This window comes from Mastomys coucha, unplaced genomic scaffold (genome assembly GCF_008632895.1).
Source record: "Mastomys coucha isolate ucsf_1 unplaced genomic scaffold, UCSF_Mcou_1 pScaffold18, whole genome shotgun sequence".
Classification (NCBI taxonomy): Eukaryota; Metazoa; Chordata; class Mammalia; order Rodentia; family Muridae; genus Mastomys; species Mastomys coucha.
In genome coordinates, this window is record NW_022196900.1 from 18,509,117 (window position 1) to 18,527,919 (window position 18,803).

The following is an 18,803-nucleotide window of genomic DNA, read 5'->3' on the forward strand; positions in this document are numbered from 1 at the left end:
CTCTCCCTCTCCCCCCTCTCTCTCCCTCTCCCCTTTTCCTTCTCTCTCATCTCTCCCTCTCCCTTTCTACTTTCCCTCCATCTCTCTTTCCCTCCTTCCCTTCTTTCTCTTTCCCCATTTCCTTCCTTCTCCTCCTCTTTCCCTCTCTTCCTTTCCCTTCTTTCTTCCTTCCTCTAATATTTCCTCTTCCTTCTGTCTCCTATTTTCTTCCCTTTTTCTTTTTGAGACAGGGCCTCAGGTAATCCATGTTGGTCCCAAACTCATTATACAGTGGAGAATGAGCTTGAAGTCCTCATCCTCCTGTCTCCATCTCCCAAATGACTTCCTTCATTTTATATAACCTTTAAATATATAGAGAGAATACCATTCTTCCTCCTGGCCATATAAAAACACATGTCCCTCTTTCCTTATGTATAGTCCTCAGGGCTTGAGTACAAAAACAGAGGAGTCTGGACTGAGGCCTGGTGGAAGAGGTGGTGCTGAAGAAAATGGTGGGAATCCCTGAAGCAGATCCTCTCAGTGACTGGATTTGAGAAACTAGAAAGAGAAGGAGAGATCAGACATGATTCAGGGCTTTTGTCTTACCAGAGTGAATGACTAAGCTATGGTACTGATGTCACCTCACACCAAGATAAAGGGAAGGCTGAAAGAAGATGCAATGGTTTTGAAGCTGCTGAGCCCAGTGTGACTGAGTATATCTAGGCCCAGTGGTTCTCAACCCTCCTAACACCGAGACCCTTTAATACAGTCCCTCGTGTTATGGTGACTCCCAAACCACAGAAATTATCTTAGTTGGTACTTCATAACTGTACTTTTGCTACTGTTAGGAATCATAATGTAAATGTCTGTTTTCTGATGGTCTTAGGTGACCTCTGCGAAAGGGTCATTGAACCCCAGTGGGGTAACAACCCACTGGACATGAACGTTGGGTATCCCAAGAGGCTACAGGACAGAAGAGAGCTGTTACTTAGGGACACTAAATCAGCATCAGGACGTGAGATGGTTGGAGAGACTGGTCCCTTGGGTGCCCGAACTCAGCCTAGAGAAAAGGAAAGGAGAATCTCATGGTGGTGATCAACAGGCACAATATGGAGTGGAACAGGAAAAAAGACAACAGAGGGAGGAGTATAAAGAGACAGAATCATGAGCCTTAATACTGAGCGGATAAGAGAGAACAGAGGCTTTGGGGGGCATTGTCCCCAGCACTTATGCTACAGGTGCTGAGACAACCTGTTCTTTCACTGGCTTTTTTTTTTTTTTTAACGAACCTTCAATAATTGACTAGAGTACTCTCAGAGCACAGAGTACCAATGCTTTCGTAGTCTCTGCAGCAGAGCCAATTGTAGCATGAAGGAGGACAGCTGGATGCCACCTGCAGAACACTCAGCATCTTCTCCATTAACACTCAGGAGGAAATGTACGGGAGAAACCAGACGCATGTTTGGTGAGAGTTGGGCGAACAGCTGTAAGGTTCTGGAACTTAGGTACAGAAATTGTCTATAACCTGAAGCAGATCTCAGTCAAGGTCATTTGCATGTTACTGGTCTTCCCATCCATCTGTCCTGTTACATAAGTCTCTTCTTCCAGCTGGTCTCCTAAAAAGCCTAAATTCATTGAGATTCGATGACTGTGCGCATTTGTCTTCCCAGTGCATTAAGCTGCTTTGTTAAGAACACACACAACCGCCTCTGTCCACACCGCGCACCTCATGCTAACACTCAGGTTGCTTGCTGGTTACAATAGAAAGGGCACAAACCACTCTTTTTTTGGTCTGTTTGGCAATTAACCATTCACTGGCTTTTTTTGTTGTAACATGCACTTCCTTTCTCTTGTTTTCATTCAAGCTATATACGCCATGGAAATTAATGTGGAGAAAGACAAACAAACAGGAGAGACCAAGATTCTCTCTGCATCCACCATTGGTCCAGAGGGGGTCCATCAGAGAGGAGTCAAAGTCTATGATGACGGTACCAAAGTAGTGTATGAGGTGCACTCAGGAGGCACCGTGGTAGAAAACGGAGTCCACAAATTAAGCGCAAAGGATGTGGAAGAGCTAATTCAGAAGGCTGGACAATCGAGCTTCAGAGGACACACGTCAGAAAGGACTGTTGTTGCAGATGGGAGCCTGGGCCATCCCAAGGAACACATGCTCTGCAAAGAGGCCAAGTTAGAAATGGTGCAAAAGTCCAGGAAAGATCAGTCTTCGGGAAACCCCGGGCAGCAGGCCCAGCCCCCCAGCACAGAAGGGCCAGAGGCAAACCTGGATCAACCAGTCACCATGATTTTTATGGGCTACCAAAACATTGAAGATGAAGAGGAGACTAAAAAGGTGCTAGGCTATGACGAAACCATCAAGGCCGAATTAGTCCTGATTGATGAAGACGATGAAAAGTCTCTAAGAGAGAAGACAGTGACGGACGTGTCCACGATCGACGGGAACGCAGCTGAGTTGGTGTCCGGCAGGCCCATGTCAGACACTACAGAACCCTCATCCCCAGAAGGCAAGGAAGAGAGCCTGGCCACAGACCCCGCCCCAGGTACCCAAAAGAAAAAGCGCTGTCAATGCTGTGTTGTCATGTGACCACTTCTTTCTCCTCCCCCTTTCTTCTGGGCAGCCTCTCTACTCTCCACCTCTTAAATAGACTTCACTGTACCACACTAACTGCGATACTGTGAACTGGAAGCAAACATCTGCCTTGCCTCGCAGTTGGATTTGCTTTGATCTCTCGCTCACATCTTTCCCTCTCCTCACTCGGAAAACAACGTGCATGTGTGTGCTTCATTTTTTTTTCCTCCCAAGAACTTACTTTTTTCCTCTAAACCTTTCTTTGTGTCTTCAAGAGTTGAATCAGAGCGGTACTACTTGATTGGAGTGGACTCTTCATAGCAGCTGGTTATCTTGTAGCCTTAATTGACTTGACTGGACTCCAACCCATTGGCACCCTGGGGTTTTCATTTCTGCGTGTTCCTCTAATCTAGACACACACACACACACACACACACACACACACACACACACACACACACACACTGCCATGCCCCTGGCTTCTCACCTGCCTCTTTTGCTGCGTGGATTTGTGTTTTTATATCTTGTGTAGCAAAATGCTGTGGGGCTGTAGCCGGTTGCTAGTGTAGCCAAAAGTGGACCTACCTTAATCTGGCCGTTCTAGGATGATGCTTTTCCTTTGCTGCCTTATGTAAGCTTCCGGATTACAGCATTGTGCTCTCCTTCCCTTAAAACCACATTGAAGTTGACTGGAGAGCAAAGAACCCAGCGCCTGTGCCAGCGGGAGGGTAGGGACTGACTTCACCACCTGGCAGTCAGCAGCTCTCTCTTTCTATGGCTTACGCAATGAACCCTTCAGACGGGATTTTCTAAGGACTTCAGGCCACCCTTGCTCTCCACGACCCATGCTCGCCAGTCCATAAGCCTTGTTTCCATGCGCCCCCAAAATGTAAAGTTTCATATTGGTTTCTTTTTCATGCATATTTTCTGATTGATAGAACTCATCTATTTTCAAAGAGGGGATCATTTTGAGAAGTCTCTCTGCCGTGACCATATTCCTTAAAACAGTCTTTCTGACATAGGGGGGGCTGTCATAATACCCCCCATCGTATCAAGGATGGTGCTGTATGCATTAACTGTCCATCTTCTGTGCCCAGCTGACTAGTCTTACATCTGTGCTTTTTTTAATTTAATATCCCCATGGGTAACATTTTTTAATTTAATATCCCCATAACATCAATATATAGGTGTCTTTACTCAAAAAACATAAACAAAAAACAATAAAAAAAAAACCTTTTCAATGAAAATTGTGAAAAATGAAAAATCTTGAATTCTACCACATAGTCTAACTGACACATTCCTGGGCTTCTTAAAGCACCGTTTCTTCGTGTCTGGGAATTGTAGAATATTGAGGAATTTTTTTTAAACTTAAAACTTGATAAACAGCCCTTGAAATCCATAGTTAGCTCTGTCCTAAACTGGACAGCCATGTGTTTAGTGAAAGCAGAAGGAAGGGATTTAGGAAAAGAACCTAATACAGGAGAAAGGAGAAGTGAAGCTATGTTAGCTTATTTTAATGAGATAACTTCATTTACCCAGACACCATAGTTTCATACAAATCAGCAACAGAATCTTGTATGTTCCGATGGAAGAACCACATACTATGACCTGAGACATCATAACGTATCTTGGAAGTAGCTCAAAATAATAATAATAATAAGGAAGTCTGGAGGATAGCAGCACAGAACCAACTAAATTTGTCCCATTTAACTTGATAAATCTAATATTTTGGTTCCTTTCATGGCTTGAAGTTATATCTAATATAATTAGAGGGAAATGACATTTTTATTTCTGTTCTTCTTTTCTCAGGTAGTTCCATTTTTATTGAGCACAATGAGTCATTTTTAATCTTTAATAAGTAAACAAGAAAAATTAAAGAAAGGAATAGCAAAGGAGTGATCGAAGTTTCCCAGGTTGCCCCCTCCGCGGTTCCCCTTGAGATAACTGGGAATTATCACTAAGTCTGGGCTTTGAAAACGTAGCTGCGGCAGATCACAGCGGCTCTGTTATCTGGGAGCCGGGCTCCGGTACCAACAGCCCTCACTGCCCTCAACTTCATTTTCCCCCAGTGGTTGGATAGCACACAAGCCTTGAACAAAACACCGTGTGGATAAACCCATGTCCACAGGAGAAGCTGGTTCTCATGGTTTTAGACAGTCTATCATCTTAAGAAGTCATTTGGGAAATATACAATCTAAAAGTTTACTTGGCCTGTCTCTTCTACTCTCTTGGGGATTTGGACTGCTCAGTGTGAGGTTTCAAAAGCACAATGAGGGAGCGGATGGCAGAGCTCAGAGTCCCTGGGCCTGCTGTTTGGAGCTTTCAGGACACATCACCCCTGTCCTTCCTTACTGGAATGACTTATCTATGAAGACGACAGTCTGTACCTCCCACTCTTCATAAGATCTCAAGGACCAAGGATAGCCCCCCTCCAATCTGTAATCTAGCAAACTCTGACTTAGGATTCGCTCTATACTTTTGTTATTAGAGAATATCATTTAATTGAAGTTAAGACATATTGCCCTTACGAAAATTATTTGTGGGTACAGTAAATGAAAGCATGTTTGACTGTGGCCAAAGTTTGCATACTATCCCAGTCTCTGTAGGAGACCCAGGTTCAGCCAATCCTTTTTATGGAATGAGCTTGATCAGCCCATCTACAGCACCGAGTTATGGCTTGATGATGGAGATGTAAGCAGGGTCCTAACTGTGACTCTGCCTTCCCATGCTATTGACAGAGTCTCTCTCTCTCTCTCTCTCTCTCTCTCTCTCTATCTATCTATCTATCTATTTCTTTGTGTGTGTGTCTCTGTCTCTCTCTCACACACTCTCTCTCTTCCCCTCCCTCTCTCTCTATTTCTTTGTGTGTGTGTCTCTGTCTCTCTCTCTCTCACTCTCTCTCTCTTCCCCTCCCTCTCTCTCTATTTCTCTGTGTGTCTCTGTCTCTCTCTCTCTTTCCCTCCCTCTCTCTATTTCTCTCTCTGTGTGTCTCTGTCTCTCTCTCTCACTCTCTCTTTCCTTCCCTCACTCTCTATTTCTCTGTGTGTGTCTCTGTCTCTCTCTGTGTGTCTCAGTCTCTTTCTCTCTCTAATTTCTGGTATCACCCCTTCTAGAAGCAAGGCATGTGGCTGTGTGGTCCTAACCAGACATAAGCAGAGTAAAGAATCCATGATGAAGTTGCAGAACCACAGTCTTGTTTTGAGCTAATGTTAATTGGGCTATTCTTTAAAATATAACCTGTGTCTACCCACCATTGTAGAGTGCACTTCTCGTGTCTACCCACCACTGTAGAGTGCACTTCTCGTCCCAGCATTAGGGAGGCAGATGTAGGCAAATCCTTGTTAGTCTGAGGCCAGCCTGGTCTATATAAGTGAATCCAAGTTAACCAGGGCTATATAATGAGACTCTGCCTCAAAAAAAAATGTATACACACATATGTGTGATATATATATATATATATATGGTATATAAATATACATAATAAGTTCCCCTTTAAATAAAAGAGAAGAAATTGAAGAAAATGAATATTTTTATTTCAATGGTATTTAATTAGATTTTTTGACAGTTACAATGGCCAGGCCTAGCCCACATATCTAAAGAATCTTGAATAGTCTTGGCATTTTTTTTTTTAACACGCAGTAGGACTAAACTTAGGAGATTCGTTTTTAACCTTTTCCCCACAATTGTATTCTTTTCCTTCTGTAACAACAAAAACCAAATTGCTTCTGAGATGACTGGCTATGTGGTGATTCAAGTTATCATTGGCAGTGTTGAGGAGAGGGCCACAAAGCTCCCTTCTGTACTGAGATTTTATGAAAAGGCACATAGAGCGCTTCCCAGGGATACGGTATCATCTCTGGGGCAGAACTCTGGAGCCCAACTCCTTCATTTCTGGAAGAATTTTCTTTTCTTTCCAGGAGCCACAGAACACTCTTGAAAACTATAAGTTGCTAAATGTCAGAACCAACGGGTATCAGAAAAACAGACTAGAGTAAGGAGATAGAGGGAAAATACTGAGATACTTGCCTTGGCCCTGTCCATTGGAAGCACAGATGAAGGTAGAAAGAACATACGCTGGGGACATTTTTGGTTGGTGTCATTCTTATACAGTGGATTACCTCTCTTCGTGGCTGGGAAGTGCAGGAAGCTTGCCCTTCCCGGCAGACACACCCTCATCCCCTGCAGTATCAGCTTACAGTTCAAACCATTTCAAGGTGAACCGTTTCATATTGTATTTTTTAATATTCACATTTATAACTGATTCTGTAAATTCCCAGCGTCTTAAAGAGATAGGTTTCAAAACTTCATAAATATTCAAAATTCATAATTCATAATTGTTCAAAAGCTTTCTGGTCTCTTAATCAAGGTGTATTGGTTAGAACAGACCTGGAAAGCGTTCTTTGTTCTATTGGGTTATTAAAACACTGTAGGGGCTTTTGGAGTTATTGATACATATAAAACAGCTCAAACTAATGAGAAAAATGGGGTCTTAGGTCTTGCTGATGTTTCACCTTCACAGGCTAGCCTTCTTTAGGACTTGCTAGGAAAACCTGCCTGCATCTTCTAGGGAAAAAGCTAAAATCCCTCAGTAGAAGAGTAAAAAAATAATTTTTTTATGGCTTCAGCAAACTTCTTAAGTCCACTTCACTAAAATTCCAAATGCTGATTGTTTACATGTAGAGAGGTATAAAGACTACATCCTGAAATTTTTTTAAAGAAAATTTCACCAGTGATCCTCCGACCCGCTCTCCCGACATTTTTACATAACTGGAGGCCTCTGCTTCCCTTCCCAACTCCAGTCTAACACCCGAGGACCAGAACTGCCACACAGAGACCTAGCTGTCAATGTGAAAACAGGCAATGGAGGGACCACAGACTTTGTCCATCACAGAGCTGGACAGCCTTAACTTTTGTAACCATAATAATGATGAGGACGGTGATAAGAACAGGACTTTTCACTGTCTTCTCTTACCAGGCAGGGAAACAAAATGTTTCCTGATGTTCATGAATTTTTTTACATATTGTGACTATTTCTAAGTTTCTACAGACTGAGTTGTGAATGGTCATTTCTTCCCCTACTGCCTCCAACTGGTCACCTGGGCTTTTTTTTTTCCCAAGTAACTGCATTTTTTTGGTTTGTTTGTTTGTTTGTTTGAATCAAAATAAAAGCACCCCTCGCCAATCATGAAATTCTCTCTAGGCTCCTTGCAACCCCTTCTGACTTGAAAGAACAGAATCCCAGAAAGACATACAGGGTGGTTTTCCTTTCCTTTCCTGCCGTGTTTAATGTACTGTATAGCGTCTATGTTTACAGACTATATCTGCCTTGTGGTGTCAGCACAGTGAATGGCAGAGAAAGGGTTCTGATGTGCCATTGGATAGCTTGCCTTAGCACTGAATGTTTATGTTTTCTCCTTTTCTGTCCTGTCTTAAACAAACAAACAAACAAACAAACAAATGGAAATAGAAGGTTGTACTCGAAAGCTGTGTTAACACAACATTCTCTTCCTCGATCCAACCCAGAGCTATGAATTCCATCCCAGGAGCTTCAGGCAGAACTTGCAGGTGTGCAGAGGGGTTAATGTAGGCAGAGCCTGGGCCTTAATTCTGCCCTTCTACTAACTGAATGTGATTCTGGTGCCCATCTGAGCCTGCAGAATCACTCTGACATTCCAGGCGCAGAACACAGGAAGTGTGTGGCTTCTTACAGTGACTTCCTCACTGTGCTGACTGCTGTGACAGAACTTGTTAGGCCCCCTACTTGGGTCCAGGAGCACAGTTGTAAGCACAATTGGACTAGCTTGAAAAGGCAAGAAAGATAGACTTCTACTGGGCCACCCCTGAAGGCCTATATTTACCGTAGTCTAGAATGATATAGGTGGTATACACCCATGGTATAGGTGGGGGGTAAGGAGTCACTATAGAAATGGAATATTTGACATTTATGTATTTTTTTAGAGAATAATATTTTTATAGTGAGATCTATATGCATTATGGAGCTTGAGTTTGAAAACACCCTTGATTGACTGAGTTATTGCTTCATTCCCTTATGGTTTCTTTCTGGTGATTTCTATAGCACTAACCCAGATCTTGTGACTCAGCCTTATACTGCCTTTGCTTAAAATCCAAAGTTTCCAACAGATGCATGCTGTAAGATTAAGCTTTCTGTGCTTGGCCTATTAGATTGTGTTACTTTGAAGGCCCTTTGAACCATTCCTTCAATAATCTGTAACTGTCTTTGGGAAGGACATGGCATTTTTTCATGCAAGAGAAACCTATTCAACCAGAGTCCAACTCTTTCACACACTCAAGAAGTGATTGCTGCATTTATGGTTAAGGGGCCATTCTCTATGATACATCTACATATATGGTATAAAATATATGAAATGATGAGTTCAAAGTATAATAACCATCTCCACTGTCAGGGGTGTCCAACCTTCTGACATTGTAACATGATGTCATAGAAAACATTCTTGGGCATTTGCTATGTGGAATGCATTCAGTATATGAGCTGCAGGTTGGACATGCTTGATCTATAGTCTATACAGAAATACAGAGAACGTCAAACTCACCTCATTGGCCTATTCTTGCTGAGGTTGCATTGTGAATTCAGAGGTTGGTAGAAACAGAAAGAATTTTATCTTCATCCATAGATGGGACTGTGAATTTGTAGTTCTTGAGTCTTTTACCTAATTTTATGCCAAATGTATGAATCCCCATTCCCTGTCCATCCTTGGATCCAGTTGACTGAATGTGTCAAAGCTCCAAGTCTTCATACCAGTGCTGCTTAGCTCCCTTCCCAGACAGCATCCTTCCCCAAGAGACCACATCCTTTCCCAGCAAGGCAAAATCATAAACATTTTTTTCTATTTCAATAAAAATAAACCCCATAGTTTCCAAACAAATAATTTTAAAGTCTTCATCACCAAAATCCACCTCCCCCCATTCTTCCAACAAGCCCAGCTCAAGCCCCTGTGCGAACTTCGCTGCCAAGGAGACAGCTGCAAAAATTCGAAAAGAACTATGCAATTGCCTGAAGGTGCTGAGGGAGAGCCAGTTACTCTTGTTACCAAGGAAACCTCCCAGCTTCCCAATTGGGTGTGCAGGGCATCATTGCTGGGCTTGCAATGACAGGTCTCTATATAAAGAGGTCAGAAGTCACCGGGCACTGTCTGATCTGAGCTGTTCTGCATGTAGCTCCACTGAATTCCACGATATGTTATTGGGACAAGTGGGAAGAAATGTTCTGTCTTTTGCAGGGTTCTTGAATATTCTTTCTTCCTTTCAAACTCCTAGCTTAGGAGAGATTTAAAAAAAAAATCTTAACAATGGTTGCAGAAAATGTTGTGTCTGATGCAGCTTTTCAGTTGAATGTAGGTTGTCGATAGGATTTTCAGCTTTACGACTCGCTCGGGTGAGTGGCACCCTCTGTATATACATCCATTTGTGGTTAGTCAGTGGGGTGGGGGGCTGGGAGCCTGTTGTGCTTACTCTGAATTAGACTTGCTGGGCTAGCTGCTGTACTTTGTAACCCGAAGTGTACTTTGACTGTTCTGTTTCCTTCAGTTGAAAACAAAACAAAAACCAATTTCAAAAAAAAAAAAAAAAATCACTGCCAGCGACATCCAATGCTGTATGCGAAGCTTCTCTCTGTTCCTCTGTATACCAGTATTAATAGACAATAAACTGCCTTCTCACTGCACCTACTGCTATGTGTCTGTGCCCTGATTCTTTCCGCTTCTCGCTCGCTCTAAGTGAACTCCGGCACCTCCAGCCACTCCCTAAACCTAACAGGAGTCCAATGTCCCCCATACTATGCATCGCTCCAGAATCACCTGTGTGTGCCCATGAATGATAGGACAGCTCAGTCCTGCTGTGGAACACAGAGTCTCAGGTGAGACCATCAATCATCAACCTAAAGAGTGTTCCGGGTGATTCTGATCCATGGACTATGTGGCCCACAGATTTGATGCCCCTTATACCCTGCCTGTCCTAGTGGGTTTCCATACTAACTGATCAAATCTCTTAGCATTATTCTCTCTGACTTCTTTTGGCAGATCTCTTTCCACACCTGTCTTGTGGATTTTGCTTTCTCTTTTTCCTTGCAAGTCTCAGCAGTGAGTGGCTTAGGTGGTTATGAGTAAACTCTGGGTTCCTCTTATGTTAACAGTTTTCATTCAGTATGCTCACTACAGACACTCCCAAAGACACATGGCTACTGTCTCTCTTGTTCACCACTGTATTGACTTTACCTAGAACAGGACAGGTGAACTTGCTCTATATGTTATCTGATAGGAAATACTTTTGGGTTTGGGAATCAAATGGTCTTGTGATAATTACTCACGTCAGCTCTTCACAGCATGCAAACAAGAGAGTGTGGCTGGGTTTTAATAAGCTGACTAAGTAGATTTGGGCCCAGTCTGGCCCTATTGACTTGCAACTTGTCATCTTGTGGCCTAGGACCTGTCAGACAATAAGTACTCAATAAAAAAAATAATTCTGACATGAAAGAATTAATAAAGAATAATATGACACTACCTATGGACGTGTCACAAAAATCATGTCCTTGGAGGACATAGAGTAAGTTAAATTAGTTGGGGTGTGTACTCATTTGGGTCTCAAAGTACATTTGGAGAGATGTCTTTATGCTTGGAAAGTAATGGAAGATGAAAATATAAATGGTGTCTTGTAGACTTTCCAATTGCCAGATGGGAACTGACAAGAACTCCAGCCAGTACTAAGTGGAAGAAATACAGAGACTTCTTGTCCCTATCAAATGTGCTAGAAAGGCAGCAATTGCCTGGTCCCTATGCATCTACACATCTAGCCCAAGTGTTTGTAGACTCGTGTTTTGTCTGATCCAGGCCATACTGTAGGTAGCAAGGCTTTTTTACATTATTTCCTCAATGATAAGAATATTATAATGTGGAACATGTTGGTTTGGACCACAACCATGACAATGTATTATAATATGTGCGCCATGGCTCTAGGGCATTCCAATGGGGAAACATAGAGAGCTGTATGAAAAGCCGAGAGCTGACCTCCATCCACGGTTGCAAAGATGGAATTTAGACTCATGTAGAGCACGTGTCAGTCGGGAGCTGATGATAGATATTAATTTGATTCTGATAAGTGTCTGTCCTCCCCCTGGACGCCCCCCCAACAATGGTCCTGTTCCTCCCTAACATCAAGAATATAAGCTGCTCAGGTATGCTTCAGGATTAGCCACAGGAGGAAGCTGCTTAACTCTCCTTCAAGTCTGTAACTGCTTTTGTAATGTGTGAATTGCCTGAAATTGTCATTTTTGTTAATAATTAATATTGAACATAAGCAATTCCAAATAGTACAACTTAATCTTTCTTTTCTGGGGGTTTCCCACTATCAAGGGCAAACGCTTTTACTAGGCAAAGTTTAACTGATAAAAATACTAGTACCCTCATAGTTAACTGGGGCATTCCCCTTGGGAGAGCAGGATGATCTTTAATCCATGAACCCTGTGCGGCTGACATCACTGCTGTTAAAGGGATAGTAAGGCCCCTCCCCACATAACAGAGCAAAATATTGATCCAGCGTTCCAGGTGACAAATGCCACATCCAGCCCTCTACTTCATACAACAGAAGGCTCTCTGTCATGGAAGTGGTGTAAGGATTGTCATGGAATTGGGTGCAGAAAGATTGGGAAAGTGGGGCCATTCTTTCAAGACAGGACAAAATGGTACCAGTTATTTGGACCTTTAAACACATAAGGAAATGTTCAGTGGTAACAGCGCCCTCTGTAGACTGGGAGGTGTCTCTGCAGCATTTCCTTACCTAAAGAGAAGCAGAGTTACTCTCACCTGCTCCTTAGAAGTCAGGTTGCAAAGTTTATCTGCATTGGAGTTTAAATGTAACTGCTCCTCTGCTTCTACTCTGTACTCCTTTATTGTCTTCCTGATATTTACAAGGCAGTGATAGTCCTTAATGTTCATGGCTTTGTCTTACTGACAGTAAGAATCAGCATCAAAGACTGGCAGCTTGGAGAGCTGGTGAAGCATTGACCTTTCCCTATGAGGCTTGCCATCAAAAAGTGACACCAACCAGGGCTTGTTTCAATTTTAACCAAAGGCTCCTCAAATGTAAAAGTGATGATAATATTCCCAATTTTCCTTTTCATGACCACCTCATGGGGTACTGAAAACATGAGGCACAGATATGTGCCTTTGTGGATGTTTTATTATGTTCATTTGTTTATTTATAGGGGGGGGTGCACAGTCAGTTCTCTCCTTCTCTCACTTGGGTCTTGGGGATTGATCTTGGGTCCTTAGGCTTGGCAGCAGGCCTCTTTACCTGCTGAACCACTTCTTCAGCCACTGAGCTATTCTTTTCAGACCAGGGTCCTTTGGTTAGTCAGGCTGAGGACATCCCCAAGGTGAGGACAATCCTGCAGTCAACATGAACTGTCTATACCTTAAAGAGCTAATGTCACACAAGGGAACAAGATGGTTTTACTTTCCCTGAGATGCTAAGCCCCATCCCTGAGAGCTGAGAAACCCCTACTCAGTGTCCCCCAGGCTCCCCAAATTTGGAATTTTGGAGTATCACATCAATTATGTTTACCTTGTGCACCACATACTAGCATGTGTGTGGTATTGTTTAGTATTTTGGTCTATAGAAACTTATTCAAGAGTTAATTTTAGTACACTAACTTAAATAGTTCACATGCCACAAAAGTAACTCAAGATAAATTTAAATGAACATTGAAAATTTCCAGATGACTGTAGTAAATGAAGTCACCTGAGAGCAGATGTTGTGTTAAAAAGAAAACAGGGGGAATACAGTAGAAAATATGGTCATAATTATTGCTCTATCCGTACCGTCATCAGACAAAAGAAAGAGAATCAAGATGGCCACTGTCACCTTAGTGTGTGCATCAGTGTTCCATAATGCCAACCACCTCTCTAAAATCCAAGGGGATACTTCTTGCCTGCTTGGACTTTTAAAAAGTCTCAATTCCTCATTTCAAAGATCAGAGTGAGAAATACCAAATGACTTGCTCAAAGGGACAGGAAGAGCAGAGACAGCTGAGATTCTAGCACAGCTTAGAGTGACTTCATGTTCTGTCTGCTGAGCCAGGCACCTGTCAGTCACACTGGTCCTTACTTAACAAATAAATTGAGCATGTCAGCAGCGTGCTCAGATGCTCCAACAAGATCTGGACGGCTGAAGCAAAGAACAGTAACATCTGTTCAGCTATAGAGCCGTCTTGTGCATAAGTACTTTTTTACCCACAGAATCCAAGTTGATTGGCTCCTGCTGTGTTACTTGAATCAAATGGATGGCTGGATGTGAGTTTTCAGAGAGTCAAGGAAGGGAGGGCAGAAAGCACGGCTGTGGGGCCTCTGGGGCCCATGGTTCCACGGGAAAGCGTGTTCACCTTCAGCTTCTGGTTGTCTTCTCCCTGATGCAAGTAAGCTTAGAGAACTCTTGAAGAGAGTGTGAACGGTGACCTGGCTGGTCACAAGGGAAGAGGAGGAGATGAGTGGGGAAAGTGGCACTTCGTCCTTGGCTCGCTCTCTCTCCTCCCCTCTTCCCTCTTCTCCCCTCTCCTCCTCTCTCCTTCTCTCCTCCTCTCTCCTTCTCTCTTTTCCTCTCTCCTCCTCTCTCCTCCCCTCTTCCCTCTCTCTTCCACCATCTCTATCAAATGAGTCCATTTTCTGCCTGAGACCCAGCCTCTCCTATCTTAGTTTACTTTCTGTGGCTATAACAAAATACTTAAGCAAAATAATTTGGAAAGTACAAAAACTTATTTAGTTTACAGTTTGGAAGCTAGAAATCCCATGGCTGCCAGAACTAATGCTGTCACAATATGGGGGGAGACAAAAGGACAAGCAAGTACATCCAGAGAGACAAATGAGGTGAACACTGGATAATACAGCCCACACATCTCTGACAAATACAGTCCCTGGAGAGCAAGAACTCACTTCTCTGAGAAAAGACTTGATCCATCTTCACCACCTGACCAATCACATCTTAAAGGTCCTGCCTCCAAATCCACTACAGTAGCCCTTAGCTCTCAAGAAGCACTTTAACAAGTTGGAGAATTCTCCCAGGAAGCACCATGCCCTGGAAATCTATGTTTTTGTTTTTGCTTTCTTGCTTTTGATGTGTCAGAAAGTGAAGACTTTTTAAAAATCAATAATAATGAGGGCCCCATCCCAACATTCCTGGTTCAGTTGGTGTGTGGTGCAGCCTGAATCGTTTACTATATATTGAATTATTTTATCATGATATTAATTTATTAAGCTTACTAAGGTAAGTCTGCCAGCTATGCCTGGTATCTGGTACAGAGAACAACACCTAGAAATGTGTGGGGTAAGCAGAGATATTCCCAGTTCAGTCCTTTCTGTTCTCCCAGTAAAGGAAAGGTGTGGGCTTAGGCTTTGGGAGTGAAGTTAAGTCCAAAACATGGCATTAGCCAGAGGGGCACCCTCGAGTAATTAATCTCAGCTCACCAAGCCTGTTTCTCATCTGTACCATGGAAACAGTGCCTGCATTGCCAGGCTTCTGTTAAGAATGTTTTATGCAGGGTGTGGTGGCGCATTCATGCGACCACCTTCCAGACAAGAGGAGAGGGACTGCAACCTGAGCTTGACTATCTTCAGTCGTCTGATAGGGTAGGACCCCAAGGACTCTGAAGGGATGGAAAAAGTGGCTGGTGATCAGATTTTCCCTCTGGGAATAAGTAACAACCTGCAAGTTCAAGGGCAGACCCCAGACATACTGAGTAGACTTACACAAGGGTCTTGGTTCGATTTGGTTTTCCTTGGCACCAGTAACCAACCATTCCCATATTTTTAATCTTCTCTTGAAAAGATCTAATCAGATAAGACCCACATGTCCAGGAGGCAGGCATTTGTTGAATGCTAGCTGGACTACAGGAGACCTCTCTCAAAACAACAATAACAAAAGCAACAACAACAACAACAATAATAATAATAAAAAAATTGAAAGCAGGAATTTGAGTAGATTGCTTGTATATTGTTAATTACAGTATTCTTCCAAATAGTCAAAAGATGACAAAACCCCTCAATTATTCATTAACAGATAGCTATAACAAAGTATGATATATCCACACAGTGGAATAATACCTGGCCTAGATGCAGGGAAGACTAAGCCTGGAGACAGGCCCCCGACTGTTGCTTATGAACTTGCAAGAACTTATGTGGGTAGTGCAACTGTCTGTCCTCAGTTTCCTTGTTCTTAATGTAAGGCGTGAGAGTGTCTCTCTTTAGGCTACCAGGAAGGTTAAATGAGTTATGTTTGAAAAGAACTTAGCGTAGTGTCTGTGAATGTTGGTATTAATTGTCAAACCTGACTGAATCTTGAGTTGCCTGAGAAACAGGCAACCTCACCAGTCATGTATATGGGGAGTGACAGCAACTGATGTAGCAAGAATGATGTTGACCATGGGCAGGACCATTCCTTGAGCAGAGGATTCTCGACTGTATAAATGGAGACAGACATCAGAACATGACCATTTATTGCTCCCATTGCTTGGCTGTGGAAGACATATGACCAGATGCTTCTAGCCCTGATCACGCTGGCTCCCTCTCCACAGTGGACTGGGCCCTGGAACTGTGAACTAGAACAAACCTCTCTCCCTTAAATTGCTTTTGTGGGAGAATTTTGTCATAGCAACAGGAAGAGAAATTAAGACAATGTTCAACCTAGAAGCTATGCTTGGTGTTTTTAAATCAGTTAAATCTGGGGGGTGGGGAGCAAGGCTGGTGTGCTGATATGCATTGCCTTATTTTGTGTGTTTGGGTTATTTTTATTTTTTAAATTTTATTTATGTGTTTGTTTATTTATTTACTATATAATATGTATATATATTATATACATACATATGTACATACATATGTGTGTATATAATATATATACACCTTGACTGCAAGTGCATCTGTGCACCGTGCACATGCCTTCAAAGGTCAGAAGAGGGAGTCAGATCTCCTGAGACAGAAGTTGAACTGCCATGTGGGGGCTGGGAATAGAAGGGCAGTCAGTTTTCTTAACTACTGGGCTATTTCTCCAGCCCTGAATTAAAAAAAAAAAAATTAAAATAAAATACCTAGTGGGCGGGGGGAGTATACATTCTCAAATGGCCAATACTTCTCAAGCTTTGATCACCATGGGAAATATTTGGGATTCTTGTTCAAAGGCAGGATCTGGATGGGCTGGTCCCAGGTAGGTTGAAAGTCTGCAGCTCTCACTGACTTCCAGGAGGTCTAAGTCTGCTTGGCCACTGGCCCATCCTCAAGCAGCAAAGTCACTGGGACCTAGAGCTGTTATCTTAGGTTATAGAGCAAATTGCCCACACGTGGTGACTTTCTTTTTCTTGGATATTTTCTTTATTTACATTTCAAATGATTTCCTCTTTCAAGGTCTCCCCTTCAGAAACTCCCTATCCCACCACCTCCCCTGCCTCTATGAGGGTGCTCCTCCCAACTCCCATCCTCCCAACCTGTCATTCCCCTTCACTGGGGCACTGAACACCCTCAGGTCCAAGGGCCTCTCCTCCCACTGATGTCCAACAAGGCCATCCTCTGTCATATATGTGGTCAGCCCCATGGGTTGCTCCATGTGTATTCTTTGGTGGTGGTTCAGTCCCAGGGAGCTCCAGGGGTTCTGGCCTGTTGACACTGTTGCTCCCTCCATGGGGCTGCAAACCCCCTCAGCTTCTTCAGTCCCTTCTCCAACTCCTCCATCAGGGAACCCCGAGAAAAAATCCAATGGTTGGCTGTGAGCTTCCTCCTCTGTATTTGTCAGGCTCTGGCAGAGCCTCTCAGAAGACAGCTATATCAGGCTTCTATCAGCAAGCACTTCCCAGTATCCACAATACTGTCTGGGTTTGGTGGCTATATATGAGGTAGATCCCCACGTGGGGCAATGTGATACGTTTACAGACACATAAAGTGCAAACAGTTGCAATTGGCTCTCTGTGCCCATGAGTTCCTCAGCTGTGGATACAATCACCCAAGTTGGATTGAAAATACTTGGGAGGAAATGCATCTGTTCTGAATTTGGACCAATGATTTTTGCTTATCACTCCCTAAAGACTAACCACTCTGCGCATAGCATGAAAGTGATGTGCATAGCATGGCGTCGTGATTGTATTGTATAAACTATACAGGAAGATGTGTGGAGGTTATATGCAAGCTCCATGCTATATACAGAAGGGATTTGAGCCTCAATGAGTTTGGTACCCTCCTGGCATCCTGGAGCTGCCATGTGGGTCCTGGGAATGCACTGTGGGTGGTGAGGACTGCTCCCGTTTGTCGGCGTTGCTGTTCGACACCACCCACGGTCTCTATACAGCTAATGTTCTGGGTCTCTCCCAAGATGGACAGACAGGAGCTGAGACTATAGACGCTGTAGAGGCTTCACTGCTCTCAGGTCTGGTATGTGGTACTGGCTGTCAGTTACAACACTTACCTACCTACTCCACCCATGGCATCCTCGTGTGGCAAGGGGCTGTTTGTGGCTCAGCATCCAGGTTCCAAGAGAAGCTTTTCATGGAGAAAGCCAAGCTTGAAGCCTTATTTAGCCTCTTGCCACATCTTTTTGACTCTTCTGCATGCTATGAGGCCATCCCCAAGGCCACCCATGGGCAAGGGTAAAGCAACTGGATGCTTTACTAAAGGAAGAAGTGTTAAAAAATAAGAAGACTCTTCAAGTCCCTAAAAGGGGCTTGAGAAAGTTGTAACAGGAATAAAAAGCCGTGGACTCCACTTAGAGTTATATTTAAGTGTGTGGCTTGAGATGTCACAGAAGCTGAGTGGGCCTCTGCTTCAATAAGCTGGATAGCCTATGAATATCTGGGTACTGACCATCCTTACTAGATGACATGGACTTTTTAGCTACAGAGTGGAACCTTTTTCTCTTCAGGAAGCCCTGTTCCCAGCATAGTGCTTGCTACACAAAATGAACCCAAAAAACATTTGTTGTGTGGGTGGATGGATGGATGGATTGGTGGATGGATGGATGGATGGATGGATGGATGGATGGATGGATGGATTGCTGGATGGATGGATGGATGGATGGATGGATGGATGGATGGATTGGTGGATGGACGAGAGACTGGTGGGTAATAAAGGTTTTAGTTTTGAGAATCTGGAGTCTGATGAAGAAACCCAGAACTCTGCAAACCTACCCAGAACTCACCCCTTGGGCGCTTCTCCCAGGGAAAGGAGTGATAATA

At 43.3% G+C, this 18,803-nt stretch overlaps 1 protein-coding gene across 8 annotated transcripts in view; it reads left to right on the forward strand.

Annotated features, from left to right (window-relative positions):
• The window catches only part of Palm2akap2 (PALM2 and AKAP2 fusion), a 469,586-nt gene that overhangs the window by 281,159 nt on the left and 169,624 nt on the right, over nucleotides 1-18,803 (forward strand). For 6 of the 8 annotated variants that reach the window (XM_031377474.1, XM_031377472.1, XM_031377476.1 and 3 more), the window contains exon 7: nucleotides 1,845-2,537. The exons of the other annotated variants lie outside the window; for them this stretch is intronic. In XM_031377474.1, the coding sequence (XP_031233334.1) occupies nucleotides 1,845-2,537 (693 nt within the window). The remainder of the gene's footprint in view (nucleotides 1-1,844; nucleotides 2,538-18,803) is intronic. 8 annotated transcript variants of the gene reach the window in all.